This window comes from Thalassophryne amazonica, chromosome 16 (genome assembly GCF_902500255.1).
Source record: "Thalassophryne amazonica chromosome 16, fThaAma1.1, whole genome shotgun sequence".
Classification (NCBI taxonomy): domain Eukaryota; kingdom Metazoa; phylum Chordata; class Actinopteri; order Batrachoidiformes; family Batrachoididae; genus Thalassophryne; species Thalassophryne amazonica.
Genome location: NC_047118.1, coordinates 25,137,076 through 25,153,749, shown reverse-complemented (window position 1 = coordinate 25,153,749; position 16,674 = coordinate 25,137,076). Strand labels below are relative to the sequence as shown.

The 16,674-nt window shown below is 39.4% G+C and overlaps 1 protein-coding gene across 1 annotated transcript in view; it reads right to left on the bottom strand.

Annotated features, from left to right (window-relative positions):
* Positions 1-16,674, bottom strand: part of cacna1aa (calcium channel, voltage-dependent, P/Q type, alpha 1A subunit, a) — a 327,384-nt gene that overhangs the window by 220,113 nt on the left and 90,597 nt on the right. Inside the window, 2 exon segments of the mRNA XM_034189657.1 lie at positions 6,066-6,205; positions 6,583-6,688. Of these exon segments, the coding sequence (XP_034045548.1) occupies positions 6,066-6,205; positions 6,583-6,688 (246 nt within the window).

Sequence of the window (16,674 nt, the reverse complement as noted above, 5' to 3'; positions counted from 1 at the left end):
CATTTACATTTACTCTGATGGACTACCCAGCAGTGGGGAATACGTTTCATTACACTAGAAGTCTTTCAGAAAGCACTGTAACTAGGTTTAAGGATATGATTCCTTCTTTATGTTCTCTAATGCCATATACCAACACAGTGCAGAGTAGCTACCTAAACTCTGTAAGTGAGATAGAGTATCTCGTCAATAGTTTTACATCCTCATTGAAGACAACTTTGGATGCTGTAGCTCCTCTGAAAAAGAGAGCTTTAAATCAGAAGTGCCTGACTCCATGGTATAACTCACAAACTCGCAGCTTAAAGCAGATAACCCGTAAGTTGGAGAGGAAATGGCGTCTCACTAATTTAGAAGATCTTCACTTAGCCTGGAAAAAGAGTCTGTTGCTCTATAAAAAAGCCCTCCGTAAAGCTAGGACATCTTACTACTCATCACTAATTGAAGAAAATAAGAACAACCCCAGGTTTCTTTTCAGCACTGTAGCCAGGCTGACAAAGAGTCAGAGCTCTATTGAGCCGAGTATTCCTTTAACTTTAACTAGTAATGACTTCATGACTTTCTTTGCTAATAAAATTTTAACTATTAGAGAAAAAATTACTCATAACCATCCCAAAGACGTATCATTATCTTTAGCTGCTTTCAGTAATGCCGGTATTTGGTTAGACTCTTTCTCTCCGATTGTTCTGTCTGAGTTATTTTCATTAGTTACTTCATCCAAACCATCAACATATTAGACCCCATTCCTACCAGGCTGCTCAAGGAAGCCCTACCATTATTTAATGCTTCGATCTTAAATATGATCAATCTATCTTTATTAGTTGGCTATGTACCTCAGGCTTTTAAGGTGGCAGTAATTAAACCATTACTTAAAAAGCCATCACTTGACCCAGCTATCTTAGCTAATTATAGGCCAATCTCCAACCTTCCTTTTCTCTCAAAAATTCTTGAAAGGGTAGTTGTAAAACAGCTAACTGATCATCTGCAGAGGAATGGTCTATTTGAAGAGTTTCAGTCAGGTTTTAGAATTCATCATAGTACAGAAACAGCATTAGTGAAGGTTACAAATGATCTTCTTATAGCCTCAGACAGTGGACTCATCTCTGTGCTTGTTCTGTTAGACCTCAGTGCTGCTTTTGATACTGTTGACCATAAAATTTTATTACAGAGATGAGAGCATGCCATAGGTATTAAAGGCACTGCGCTGCGGTGGTTTGAATCATATTTATCTAATAGATTACAATTTGTTCATGTAAATGGGGAATCTTCTTCACAGACTAAGGTTAATTATGGAGTTCCACAAGGTTCTGTGCTAGGACCAATTTTATTCACTTTATACATGCTTCCCTTAGGCAGTATTATTAGACTGCATTGCTTAAATTTTCATTGTTACGCAGATGATACCCAGCTTTATCTATCCATGAAGCCAGAGGACACACACCAATTAGCTAAACTGCAATTATTGTTTTACAGACATAAAGACATGGATGACCTCTAATTTCCTGCTTTTAAACTCAGATAAAACTGAAGTTATTGTACTTGGCCCCACAAATCTTAGAAACATGGTGTCTAACCAGATCTTTACTCTGGATGGCATTACGCTGACCTCTAGTAATACTGTGAGAAATCTTGGAGTCATTTTTGATCAGGATATGTCATTCAATGCGCATATTAAACAAATATGTAGGACTGCTTTTTTGCATTTACGCAATATCTCTAAAATTAGAAAGGTCTTGTCTCAGAGTGATGCTGAAAAACTAATTCATGCATTTATTTCCTCTAGGCTGGACTATTGTAATTCATTATTATCAGGTTGTCCTAAAAGTTCCCTGAAAAGCCTTCAGTTAATTCAAAATGCTGCAGCTAGAGTACTAACGGGGACTAGAAGGAGAGAGCATATCTCACCCATATTGGCCTCTCTTCATTGGCTTCCTGTTAATTCTAGAATAGAATTTAAAATTCTTCTTCTTACTTATAAGGTTTTGAATAATCAGGTCCCATCTTATCTTAGGGACCTCATAGTACCATATCACCCCAATAGAGCGCTTCGCTCTCAGACTGCAGGCTTAGTTGTAGTTCCTAGGGTTTGTAAGAGTAGAATGTGAGGCAGAGCCTTCAGCTTTCAGGCTCCTCTCCTCTGGAACCAGCTCCCAATTCAGATCAGGGAGACAGACACCCTCTCTACTTTTAAGATTAGGCTTAAAACTTTCCTTTTTGCTAAAGCATATAGTTAGGGCTGGATCAGGTGAACCTGAACCATCCCTTAGTTATGCTGCTATAGACTTAGACTGCTGGGGGGTTCCCATGATGCACTGAGTATTTCTTTCTCTTTTTGCTCTGTATGCACCACTCTGCATTTAATCATTAGTGATTGATCTCTGCTCCCCTCCACAGCATGTCTTTTTCCTGGTTCTCTCCCTCAGCCCCAACCAGTCCTAGCAGAAGACTGCCCCTCCCTGAGCCTGGTTCTGCTGGAGGTTTCTTCCTGTTAAAAGGGAGTTTTTCCTTCCCACTGTCACCAAGTGCTTGCTCACAGGGGGTTGTTTTGACCGTTGGGGTTTTTACGTAATTATTGTATGGCCTTGCCTTACAATATAATACATTACAAAATCTCCTGTAACAGTGGAATGTGCCGCAAAAGTGCTGATGTCCACATTTTCTGCGATTTCTCTGGTAGTCACACGACATGCCGGATCAACACAGCCTTCACTTTGGAAATGATGTGGTCGTTTCAGCCTGTCGATGGCCGCTTGGAGCGCGGCGCGCCCTCCCCCAGTGTGGGCCGTCTTTAATCCAGTTGTAATGGTCCTTAATCTGTGTGACGCCGATAAAATCTTCAGCGAAAGCCATCTGAATTTTGCGAATGGTTTCCACCTGGCTGTCTCACACAGTTTCTGAAAAACTTTTCATGGAGCAAAGCAGCAGTCGCTCAGCCATTTCCCTGACAATGAAAATCCGACGAGGGGGCTGGACCAGTGCTCACTCAAAGCCTGCCCACAGGCAAATGACACAACCGACAGGCATGAAAAAACTCACGCATGTGCACGAAGGTTCAAGCTCAGCTGATGCAAGTGCACATGATTCAAATCCATATAGTTTTTGAAAAAAACAAAAAGCTCCATTACTTTTTGGACAGACCTCGTATGTATGTATGTATATATATATACTCAACAAAAATATAAACACAACACTTTTGGTTTTGCTCCCATTTTGTATGAGATGAACTCAAAGATCTAAAACTTTTTCCACATACACAATATCACCATTTCCCTCAAATATTGTTCACAAACCAGTCTAAATCTGTGATAGTGAGCACTTCTCCTTTGCTGTGATAATCCATCCCACCTCACAGGTGTGCCATACCAAGATGCTGATTAGACACCATGATTAGTGCACAGGTGTGCCTTAGACTGCCCACAATAAAAGGCCACTCTGAAAGGTGCAGTTTTATCACACAGCACAATGCCACAGATGTCGCAAGATTTGAGGGAGCGTGCAATTGGCATGCTGACAGCAGGAATGTCAACCAGAGCTGTTGCTCGTGTATTGAATGTTCATTTCTCTACCAGAGAATTTGGCAGTACATCCAACCAGCCTCACAACCGCAGACCACGTGTAACCACACCAGCCCAGGACCTCCACATCCAGCATGTTCACCTCCAAGATCGTCTGAGACCAGCCACTCGGACAGCTGCTGAAACAATCGGTTTGCATAACCAAAGAATTTCTGCACAAACTGTCAGAAACCGTCTCAGGGAAGCTCATCTGCATGCTCGTCATCCTCATCGGGGTCTTGACCTGTCTCCAGTTCGTCGTCGTAACCGACTTGAGTGGGTAAATGCTCACATTCGCTGGCGTTTGGCACATTGGAGAGGTGTTCTCTTCACGGATGAATCCCGGTTCACACTGTCCAGGGCAGATGGCAGACAGCGTGTGTGGCGTCATGTGGGTGAGCGGTTTTCTGATGTCAATGTTGTGGATCGAGTGGCCCATGGTGGCGGTGGGGTTATGGTATGGGCAGGCGTCTGTTATGGACGAAGAACACAGGTGCATTTTATTGATGGCATTTTGAATGCACAGAGATACCGTGACGAGATCCCGAGGCCTATTGTTGTGCCATACATCCAAGAACATCACCTCATGTTGCAGCAGGATAATGCACTGCCCCATGTTGCAAGGATCTGTACACAGTTCTTGGAAGCTGAAAATGTCCCAGTTCTTGCATGGCCGGCATACTCACCGGACATGTCACCCACTGAGCATGTTTGGGATGCTCTGGACCGGCGTATACGACAGCATGTACCAGTTTCTGCCAATATCCAGCAACTTCGCACAGCCATTGAAGAGGAGTGGACCAACATTCCACAGGCCACAATTGACAACCTGATCAACTCTATGCGAAGTAGATGTGTTGCACTGCATGAGGCAAATGGTGGTCACACCAGATACTGACTGGTATCCCCCCCCAATAAAACAAAATTGCACCTTTCAGAGTGGCCTTTTATTGTGGACAGTCTAAGGCACACCTGTGCATTAATCATGGTGTCTAATCAGCATCTTGATATGGCACACCTGTGAGGTGGGATGGATTATCTCAGCAAAGGAGAAGTGCTCACTATCACAGATTTAGACTGGTTTGTGAACAATATTTGAGGGAAATGGTGATATTGTGTATGTGGAAAAAGTGTTAGATCTTTGAGTTCATCTCATACAAAATGGCCGCAAAACCAAAAGTGTTGCGTTTATATTTTTGTTGAGTGTACATTCTTTTTTTGTTGAGTGTAAAAAAAATTAATAAAGTTCACCTGAAAGGTAAATTATCAAAAGAACACACGGCCTTGAACTGCTGACGGCAGCGATGATTGAGACCAATACAGTTGTTGACAGTGACATCATAGATAATGTGGGGGCTTTCCCAGATTTGCACAGGGGATTCTGGGAAATACACAGTGACAGCCAATCAGAGTAGAGAATGATGCCACTAGTGGGCTTCTCTCTGGCTGCAAATCCAACATAGTGGAAAAACTCAGAAACTGCCGCATTTCTGTGTAAATTGAACGTGCTTCTGATATTTTACATATAAGTTCTCTTTTAAAACTAGAAATACTCCTTTTGTAAACTGATAACACATCTGAAGTGATTTACAAGACATCTCACAGACATCACCGTGCATGCTATGTGTGCATGCATCCCTCAATGTCAAATGTAACTTTCGGTCTTTTCAAAAGTCCACCTGCAGATGCTGTTAAAAGGTAAATAAAATATTTGTTATGGAATTCCCCCAATATATATCGGGGGGAATTCAATAATAACTATATATATATCCATATTCCATTAGCCTGACCCAATTCCTTGATGCGTATTTCCAGGGTGTGCACATTTACATCTGTAAGATGCCTTGTAAATCACTTCAGAGGTATTATATGGTTACAAAAACAGCATTCTTTAGATTTAGAAGTGTTTATTTCTCATTAACGTTTTCAAAATATATAAGAAACATATTAGGTTTATACAGAAATAAGCTGTTTCTGAGTGTTTTCCGCCATCTTGGTTCATTTTGTTTGAGCAAGTAACCAGCTAACATCACACTGCCTTTCTTTACTCTGAGTGGCTGTCACCACCTTCATATAATCTATGACATCCCTGTCAACCTTAGGGCATGATGTCTGATTGCTTTAAATTCTCCCCTTCAGGGGGAAAAACTATGAATTGTTTCCAGACAGCACAGTTTTTTTTTTTGTTTTTTGTTTTTTGTAATATTACCAATGTCAAATTATGAAGTAAGTTTTTCCTTACCACTGTTGCTCTGGGGGTTGGTAAGGTTAGACCTTACCTGTGTGAAGCGCTTTGAGGCAACTCTGTTGTGATTTGGCACTATATAAATGAAAATAAATTGAAAATTGAAATGAATCCCTTATTTAAATGCTCAGGAATAAAATTCTAATGGTGCCAAAGAAAATTATTTTTATGACTTAAATCTTAAAAACCCCCAGTGGCCATACAGCTTTAATTCTATCATAGTCCATGTATCTAGTTACATATTTCATTGTGTGCAATTGCTTGACACTCACCCTGTGAGCACAACCACAAAGTCCATGACATTCCATCCATTCCTCAGGTAGGAGTTCTTGTGGAAGGCGAAACCAAGTGCCAAGATCTTTATACCAGATTCAAAACAGAATATTCCTATGAAGTAGGGTTCCGTATCATCCTGGAAAGAGATCAAGAGAGAGTAATTGAAGGAAGCAAGAGAGGTATGAAGAGACAGAAACTAAAAGAACATTTTTAAGGTACAGAAAGAAAGAATCCAACAATAGTTTGTGTTCAGAATTGGAGCAGAAGTATTCTGTCTTTGTGGGAAGTTGCTTCATTGTTGTGAATCCATTGTAAGCTCGTCTAGCTTCTTTTCCAAACATCTATAACAAAGATATGTTTAGCTCTGGATTTAACAGCTATATAATCAGTGTTTTGTGTACAGTTATTCATAGAGTTTTCCTTTCATCACCACAAAAGTGAATAATAAGACATCAGAACATAAATTTAAACATGTTTGTTTGTGACTTACTGACTGTATCACGACAAACTTACAAGGCGTTCAGACAGCGGCGTCTTGTCCCCATCGGGTAAATGCTGTTCCAGGGCCAGGACAATACAATTGGCAATGATGGTGGCTAGAATCATCCACTCAAACGGAGTGAGGAAAGTCAGTCAAGGAATACTATATTTGAAACACTAAATGAAACAGTTTAATCTGAACAAAAATGTTTGTTGACTCAAAAATACTCAAAAAAAGGGGTGGGGTGGGGGGGGGGGGGGGGGGGGTAAGGGCGAGAGAGATGAAACAGTTGCTTCCAAAAACAATTTACTGTTTTGAAGTCCTTGAAACTGTATGAGCAAAATGCTTCACATTTTGAAAGGTTCAAGGTTCAGGGTTCAGGTTGGCATCTGTATTATCAAGGCAACCATCTAGACAGACAACTGGTCCACCTCTCAAAAGTAACCATCTATCACAGGGGTGGCCAAGTTCGGTCCTCAAGAGCCACCTTCCTGACACTCTTAGTTGTCTCCCTGCTCCAACACACCTGACTCCAATGAAAGACTCATCAGCAGACTTTTAATGAGCCTGACCAGGACCAGGCACACCCAAACCAAGCCCCAACTGCAAAACAAGAATGTGCCGACATGGAATACCAGCCAATCACAGAAAAACCCACACCCAGCCCATGCAATCTTTGAACCATGTAGGATCCAGAACACATCCCTGATGAACACCGATATTCACTGGAAAATAATCAGAGATTACTCCATGCAGCAATCACAGTACCTGTGTACAGAACCTTGTTAGGAATCCCCAGATATTCAGGATCCATCCTGTGCATTCAGATATTACAGACTTTGAGTTTCATTGGCGTATATGACAAAAAACAAAGTGACAAATGTCAAAATTATACGCATAGCTACAAATCTATTTCCTTAAGATATTTACCAAAAATAAATAAATAAATAAATAAATAAGTTGATCTTACACTATAACCACAAGTTTGTTCGGACAATGACAGTATTACACAGATCGGTGTGACAAGGTCACAGTTTAGATTCCTGAAATATATTCAGATAATATCCCAGCTGTCACTCCAATTATCAAACATTTTGTCCAGTGTTGTGTACGCATTTAAGGCACCAAGAGTGATTAAAACTATAGGGCCACCCAAATTTCACTAAACAGACAAAAATGTAGTTTTTACTGAAATCGAAGCATTATAATGTAGGTTTATTTTAGAAATGTCTTGGAAAATTGCAGCTCATTTTAATGAACATACTTAGAGAACATACTTATCTGGGAGAATTCTATAATGCATATATTATTTTCTTTTTAATGCTGTCTGCAGGAGGATGTGAGTGTGCGAATGCATGAGCTTTAGAAAAGAATGGAAGTTACCACTGACAGAGGGTAATGTGGACACATGTAGTGTGCAGCCAGAGAGAGAGACCAGCCAGTGACGTCATGGTGCCACTCTACTCTGATTGGCCATTACTATGTCCTTCCCATAATCCCTCACACAAGTCTGGGTTAGTGTGCCTTTATTGAGAGAGTGGCGTCAACTTAGAACATGGCACCATTTGGGGTCCAACTGCACTGAACTGCTGAATGAACCTTTAATATTTTCAACATTTTTTTAAAATCATTTAAGCAACACATCCAGGTACAGGTACTATCAAAGTAAATATAAAAATAGTTAAGCTATCAAATGTACATAAATTTACAATTTATAATGATTTATTTAATTAATTTAAAGCCTGATTTATGCAGCTGCAGCTCTGTAACTCTGTGTCATGCAATGACGTGTGTGACAGTTTTGTATTTGGATTATACTTTATTCTGGACTAATTTGACCCCCAACAAGCTTTTCTTTCTACAATCATCACCTCCAAATCAAAGGTAAGCTGTACAATTTCCTCTTTTTCCAACTTCGTGCTGTAAAGACTAAAAACTTTAAAATATGATGGCAGACAAAGGACTGAAAGCAGAAAAGTGTCAAATCACAGCTGTTTGTGTCTGATTCAACAGGTGCATGTCAGGCTTCAGGTCCCAGTCTGAACACGGTTTAAAAAAAATAAACAGTCGGGCTTTTAATCAAGGAAATGACTCCAGTCCCACTTTCCTCAAATCGCCAAGTGTCAGAGCTGAACTTTAATTTGTACCTCTGCACGTTCAGACTGGTTGGGGCTTTTAATGGAAATACATTGCAATCCAGTGTGAGCAATATGCAGTGGTGGGCACAGATAACCAAAAAAATTAACTTTGATAACAGATAATCAGATAACTGAAAAGTTATCTTTGATAAAGATAAACCAATAAACCACCCAAAAATGTATCGGAAGTTACAGATAACCAATAACTTCCAGTATTGTCTCTGGTACATTTGCAACTACTAACAAGCTGAATTTGAGTTTTAACGATTGCTTTTGGAAGCATCAAAAGCCACAAAAGACCCAAACAATGAGCACACACTTCTATGTTTGAAGATGCTGCCCCCTGCTGGAACCACTTGTTTACTACACAGCTTACAGCACAGCAGCAAGTTGAGAGCAGCCACAAAACCAGCTCTCTACCAATCACAATGCTCAGGTCAGGCGGAGGTCTTGGAAAATAAAGTCATGCTGACTTGTGGTTTGCTGTCATGAACGCATATTTTAACCTACCTGTTAAAAGTTTGCACTTTTAACAGGTAGGTGCTCAATGATTTTAAGTTTTGAAAATGTTTGCCACTGTTCAGCTTTGTTTACTACGTTATCGGTCTAAAAGTTATTGGACAAAAATTTATCGGTTATAATTAGTCCGATAATAGTTTTTAGTTATCTAAAAAGATATTCCGATAATGAAAACATTACATTATCTTCGATAATTATCTGTTATCGGATTATCGCAACTGTTCCCACTACTGGCGATATGTATGTAATGGATTAGTTACAGTCAGGAGGCACTGAATATCTACGGGGAATCCTGAATGGTACCTGCGCCTCATTTAATGGCCGGGTCAAAATTTCCTCTGAAATTTTTTTCTGCCAAATGTATTTGATCTAATATCACAATGTAATCATTGTACGCACTGTAGTAGAGAAGCTTGAATCTTCGACTGGACTGGGTTGCTTGATGCGAGAGTCGAAGATTCAAGCTTCTCTACTTTGGAAACCACCTGGACAACTGAGAGCCTACACAGAAACACTGCACGCACTGCAAAAAAAAAAAAAACTATTATCATATGACGGCAGACGAAGCAGTGAAAGCAGAAAAGCCTTTGCTGTGTCTGATTTAACAGATGCACGACAGGCTACAGGCTGCGGCTCTGAATCTGAGCACGATGTGAAAAAAAATAAACGGTCAGGCTTTTAATCACGGAAATGACTCCGGTCCCACATCCGAAGGGTTAAATGAAAATCCATTGTGATCGGATGGGACATTTTATCCGATGTGAGTGAAAATCCATTGCACAAAATCCATTATATATGGTGTTTATTACATGGAAAATAATACAAAAACTTTGGGACTTTTTTGTCCGGTGACTGTGGTGACTGTGTACATGGGACTGAAAAATAAATTTACCTCTCAAAACTTTGACGATGAAGTCGGCTTCCATCCCACATGGCTGACTTTATTTTCCCAAATTTTTCTTCTGTTTGGATCTGAAGGAAATTTGTACATCTTTGAAGCCCTTGTTGTATCTGTTTGTGCCTCCAAATGCAACCAGGAATTTTCAGTGAAAAAATAAATAAAATAGCTGGATTTACATGGAGATAGATTAACAGCAAACGCTATTTTGAATGCAAGATGGCCCCACGAGTCATGTGACCGATTGTTTTTTACTTGTCATGTCGCCACTCTCAAAATTTAGGCACACTAGTCTGATAAAGCCCCCACATGATCTATGATCTTACAGTCATCGACTGTATGGGTGTCAACCATTGCTGTATTAGTTCAGGTCTTTTTTCTAGAGAGCCTGAATTTTTATCATATTGCCAATGTCATATTATGAAGGTAAATGTAATGTAATGTAAATGAATGTAAATGTTTTGTAAATGTTAATGTTAATTTATTTTCTTAATGTATTTATAAATTGTTTAGATTCTTGATATCATATACACATTACTATTATTATTATTATTATTATTAGTAGTAGTAGTAGTAGTAGTATCGGTATTATTATTATTTTATTTTGTTATTACTTCTATTTTGTCATTTGATTTTTAAATGGACCACAATAGAAATAAGTGTCTTCACTTTCTTGTCATCCATGTATTTTTAACATATTTACAATTATATTATGTACTTACATTGAATTGACTAAATAAAATCACCCACACATGCTTTGAATATATAAATGATTTACCGCCCCCTGCTGGAATGGCATGTGAGTCCAGAATGTAAATATCAATGTTCTTTGTTCAGTGTTGTTAGCTAATTTCCATAGTTTGTCTAAAAGTATTAGCCCCATCAACAGTCCGTTTTGGCAGCATTCATCCTTGACCCAAAATACAAAGCATACTTTGTTGTCGAAGTCACTTGCACGCATGCACGCATGCACACACGCACGCACGCACGCACGCATCCAAGTACGTACGCACGCATGCACGCACTCATGTACGCTTTTATTTTTACACACCCACAAACAGAGATGGTGGTGGAAGACGTCAAACACACTATCCTTCTCACTCATGGTAACAGCAATATGACACTTAACTAAACTGACTAAACCAACTGAACCATAAAAGCACAAGAAAACAATAAAACTAACAACACTTAAAATAACATGACCACAATGACATTTAAAACCCCAAAAAACAAACTCTCATGGTGCATTGCAGCACAATGTCCATTATTAGCTGTTGTTATTTCCCCAAAAGAAATTAGTCCTGTCAACTTTCTGTTTTTCTGTTTTTCAGTTTCTCCAAGATCAGAGCCTCACACACACACACACACACACACACACACACACACACACACACACACACACACACACACACACACACACACACACACACAGGCCACTTGTCTATAGATTATAGTAGTGCCAAAGAAAATAATTTTTATGCCTTAAATCTTAAAAAACTTAGTGGCTCTACACCTTTAAGAGAGACACACTTACAGCTCTGATGGACCAGTTAGTGGTCTATTTCTGCCTGTGCCATCTGCACACCAAGAGTGCATGCACACCTACACCAGCATTAGCATGTAGCATGCCTGGACAGTGTGATTTATTGTGACATGACCATTTGACTCGACATACATAACATCAGAGAAAGAGAGAGGAGGAAAAGGCGATAGAGTATCATTGTATATTTAATTGAATTTGTTCCACACACACTCTGGTGGCTTCCTTCTAAATCAATCCTATTGTCTCATTAAGGCCACAAGATAAATAGTTAGGTTTAAAAGAGCAGAGCATGATGGGAGAAAGGGACAAGGAGAAAGTGCACAAATCAGTAAACGGAGATTAATGAAGGTTCAAACAGAAGAGAGGAGGAGAAAAAGACAGGAAAAGAAAGATGAGATAGCAAAGACAATCTATTCTCACTTTCATATTATAAGAATGGTTTAATGGATAAAGCAAAGTTGCTTTTGATTGATTTTTTTTTTCAAAATTATTTGTGGAAAGATGGAATCACCATATGCATACGTTGTTCATGCAGCTTTCTTATTTTGTGACAAATAAGCAACAGATATGACACAAAACAATTTTTGTTCAGCAACTGAACATTCTAGCTTCATGCAGCAAGCCTCAAACAAATGAAATTTAATTACTTTTATATGGCATTTTAAATTTCCAAAGCAGTTATAGGAAAATTCATTCATTCATTCATTTTCTATACCCACTTACTCCAATCAATTGTCACAGGGAGCTGGAGCCTTTCCCAGTAGTACGTAGTTATAGGAAAACAAATTCTGGAATTACTCAATGTTAAAGGGAAAACAAAACTATTGTTGATGTCTAGAGAATGGGTCTGGATCCTTTTTGTTTTTCATTCCTCCTTCCTGTGTTGTCCTGCCAGTGGAGCTGATCTTCACTGACACCTGTGGCTGTGGCACACCTGCTTCCAATCAGTGGTGCCCTACTTAAGCCTCAGCTGAACAAGAGGATGCCGCCAGATCTTTCTGTTTTGCAGAGTGGTCATTCTGGCCTCCTAAATTAGTTCCTGGGTGTGTTGTATCTTGCTCTATATTTTATGGTTTGGAGCACAACCCTAATGTGTTTGTCATTTTGTGCAGTCCGCAGCCACCATCAGCTCCACTGGCCGGCTTGGCTAGAGTGCTTACTGAGCTTAGGGCCCGGTCACATGGCACACAGCAATAGTTGAACGAAGGATAAAAAGTCAAAAAGTTACAAATCATCAAGAAGAGGTGGACGAATGATCAAGCCCGATGCTAACAAAAGAAAAGCAAAGAGAACGTCGAACTCTATGCTTTAAACGAAATCAGGATATATATATATATATATATATATGTGTGTGTGTGTGTGTGTGTGTGTGTGTGTGTGTGTGTGTGTGTGGCAAAAAAGTGCTTAGTCAGCCCCGATTGTGAAAGTTCTCCAACTTAGAAAGATGAGAGAGGTCTGTAATTTTCAACATAGGTACACTTCAACTATGAGAGACAAAATGAGAAAAAAATCCAGGAAATCAAATTGTAGTATTTTTAAAGAATTTATTTGTAAATGGTGGTGGAAAATAAGTATTTGGTCACCCACAAACACGCAAGATTTCTGTCTCTCACAGACATCAGTCCTCCACCTGTTACCTGTATTACTGGCACCTGTTTGAACTTGTTATCTGGATAAAAGACACCTGCCCACAGCCTCAAAGAGTCAGACTCCAAACTCAACCATGGCCAAGACCAAAGAGCTGTTGAAGGACACCAGGAAGAAAATTGTACATGTGCACCAGGCTGGGAAGAGTGAATCTACAATAGTCAAGCAGGTTGGAGTGAATAAATCAACTGTGGGAGCAACTGTAAGAAAATGGAAGACATACAAGACCATTGATAATCTCCCTTGATCTGGGGCTCCACGCAAGATGTCATCCCATGGGGTTAAAATGATCATGAGAACAGTGAGCAAACATCCCAGAACTACATAGAGGGACCTGATGAATGACCTGCAGAGAGCTGGGACCAAAGTAACAAAGGCTGCACACTATGCACAGATGGACTCAAATCCTGCAGTGCCAGGCGTGTCCCCCTGCTTAAGCCAGTACATGTCCAGGCCCATCTGAAGTTTGCCAGAGACCATATGGATGATCCAGAAGAGGATTGGGAGAGTATCATGTGGTCAGATGAAACCAAAAGAGAATTTTTTGGTAAAAACTCAACTCATTGTGTTTGAAGGAAGAGGAATGCTGAGTTGCATCCCAAGAACACCATATCTACTGTGATGCATGGGGGTGGAAATATCATGCTTTGGGGCTGTTTTTCTGCAAAGGGGACAGGACAACTGATTCGTGTTAAGGGAAGAATGAACGGGGCCATCTATTGTGAGATTTTAAGCCAAAACCTCCTTCCATCAGTGAGAGCATTGACGATTCAACGTGCCTGAGTCTTCCAGCATGACAATGATCCCAAACTCACTGCTCAGGCAATGAAGGAGTAGCTCTGTAAAAAGCATTTCAAGGTCCTGGAGTGGCCAGTCTCCAGACCTCAACCCCATAGAAAATTTGTTGAGGGAGTTGAAAGTCCATGTTGCCCAGTGACAGCCCCAAAACATCACTGCTCTAGAGGAGATCTGCATGGAGGAATGGGCCAAAATACCAGCTACAGTGTGTGCAAACCTGGTGAAGACTTACAGGAAACTTTTGACCTCGCCAACAAAGATTATGTTACAAAGTATTGAGTTGAATTTTTGTTATTAACCAAATACTTATTTTCCACCATAATTTATAAATACATTCTTAAAAAAATCCTACAATGTTATTTCCTGGATTTTGTTTTTTTTTTTTGCCTCATTTTGTCTCTCATAGTTGAAGGCTACCTATGATGATGATTACAGACCTCTCTCATCTTTCTAAGTAGGACACAATCAGGGGCTGACTAAATACTTTTTTACCCCACTATATATATATATATATATATATATATATATATATATATATATATATATATATATATATATATATATATATATATATATATATATATATATATATATATATATACACACACACCCACAAAGTCTTAAGTAGGGTTAGATTACACCCAGTACCCTGTAATCTGAACCACTGCTGGATCTCATGCCCATTGCCACATTCTGAAAACTACTCCATTATACGGCTCCATTCCACAATGTTAAACTGTCATAAATGCCACAATATACTCATTGGGATTTATTTATTTATTTTTACATTTCCATAATTTTTCTTCTATTTGATCCAGAAAACAATACTGCTTTCATTCAGCCTAAAAATCTGAATTTGTTTGAATTATGTTTCACAGAATTACAATAATCACCTATGAAAGAAAAAAAAATGTTATGTCTTGTATCTGTGACTTGCATATTTGCTATGATGTAAGCGAGGAGTAAGTCATGGACTGGCAATCAGTTCAAGGGGACTCGCCAACTCTCATCTGCTTCATGCTGCAGAATCTGGAGAAAAGCATCACCATCAATTGCATCAGCATCAATTTTAAAGAAACATTCATTGCAAATGAATATTTCTTTAAAAAAACTTCTGAAACAGTATTTATCGGTACAAGGAGTAATCTGAGTCAACCCTTTCACCATGCATAGATGATGATTAATTTGATTTGATATGTTTTTGGTTTTGATATGTGATTTTTATTTTCATTTATTTTTATATATTTTTTTAAGGTATTTTTGATTTACTATATTTGTAAATCTGTTGGACCCCAGGAAGAGTAGCTGCAGAAAAGCTGCAGCTAATTTGGATCCAAACAAACAATAAACAATGGACAACAATGGACTCTATGACATTACAAAGCCGGGTGAACATCATCACGTTTGATGATTCTATCATTTTTTACAGAGGTTCTACTCTCTCTCTCTCTCTCTCTCTCTCCTGTCTGTATTTCTTGTTGAATATACACTCTCTTTTTATAGTGTGTGTGTGTTTTTCCCTACTTGGTTGCTCCTCTTGGGAACAGGCATTATTGGGGATGTGGGGGTGGGCATGAATGGAGAAAAGAGGAGAGGGAAATCTATTTATGGAAATGAAGTGTGTGTGTGTGTGTGTGTGTGTGTGTGTGTGTGTGTGTGTGTGTGTGTGTGTGTGTGTGTGTGTGTGTGTGTGTGTGTGTGTGTGTGTGTGTGTGCGTGTGCCACGCTTTAGTCATATTACGAGAACACTAAGGGCACTACTCAATTAGCCTCTGTGGCCCCTAAGTGAGGGGGCATGTGGACGTATGTACATGCTTGTGTGTGTCTGTGTCATGCTGGAAGAAGGTGCTGGAGTGATTGAAGTAGAGAAATGCAGAGTAGGAAAGAAAGAGAGAGTGAGGATGAGGCAGAACAATTCTGAAGCACGGACGTGGAGACAAAAGGGCAAATGTGTCCTCATGAGGAATGATGGTTGTTTTTAGAGGTGGCGGCATGTGATCATCACTTGGCACATTTTGTCCGAGCATCATGTTCCAAGGTGTCCATATGCATGCCCATCACCCCCCCCCCCCCCGGCACTAATCCTCCATATGAATAAATGACTTGCACTCTTCCTCAGACATTCAATTATGAATCACTTCCTCAATGGCTAAATATAGTAAAGAAAGAGTTAAAAACAAAGAAAGGAACAGAGGTGAGAGATAGAAAGATTGTCCTCTCACTATTCTTCTCTCTCTCTCTCTCTCTTTCTCTCACTGTTTCTTCTGGCTATATTTTTATTGTTTGTGTGTGTAACAGCGACATAGATAGATAGATAGATAGATAGATAGATAGATAGATAGATAGATAGATAGATAGATAGATAGATAGATAGATAGATAGATAGATAGATAGATAGATAGATAGATAGATAGATAGATAGATAGATAGATAGATAGATCGTAAATAGACTGCATTTATATAGCGCTTTTCCATCTGCATCAGAAGCACAAAGTGCTTTACAATGATGCCTCCCATTCATACAAACACACACACACACACACCCTGATGTCAGGGTGCTACCATGCAAGACATTCACCAA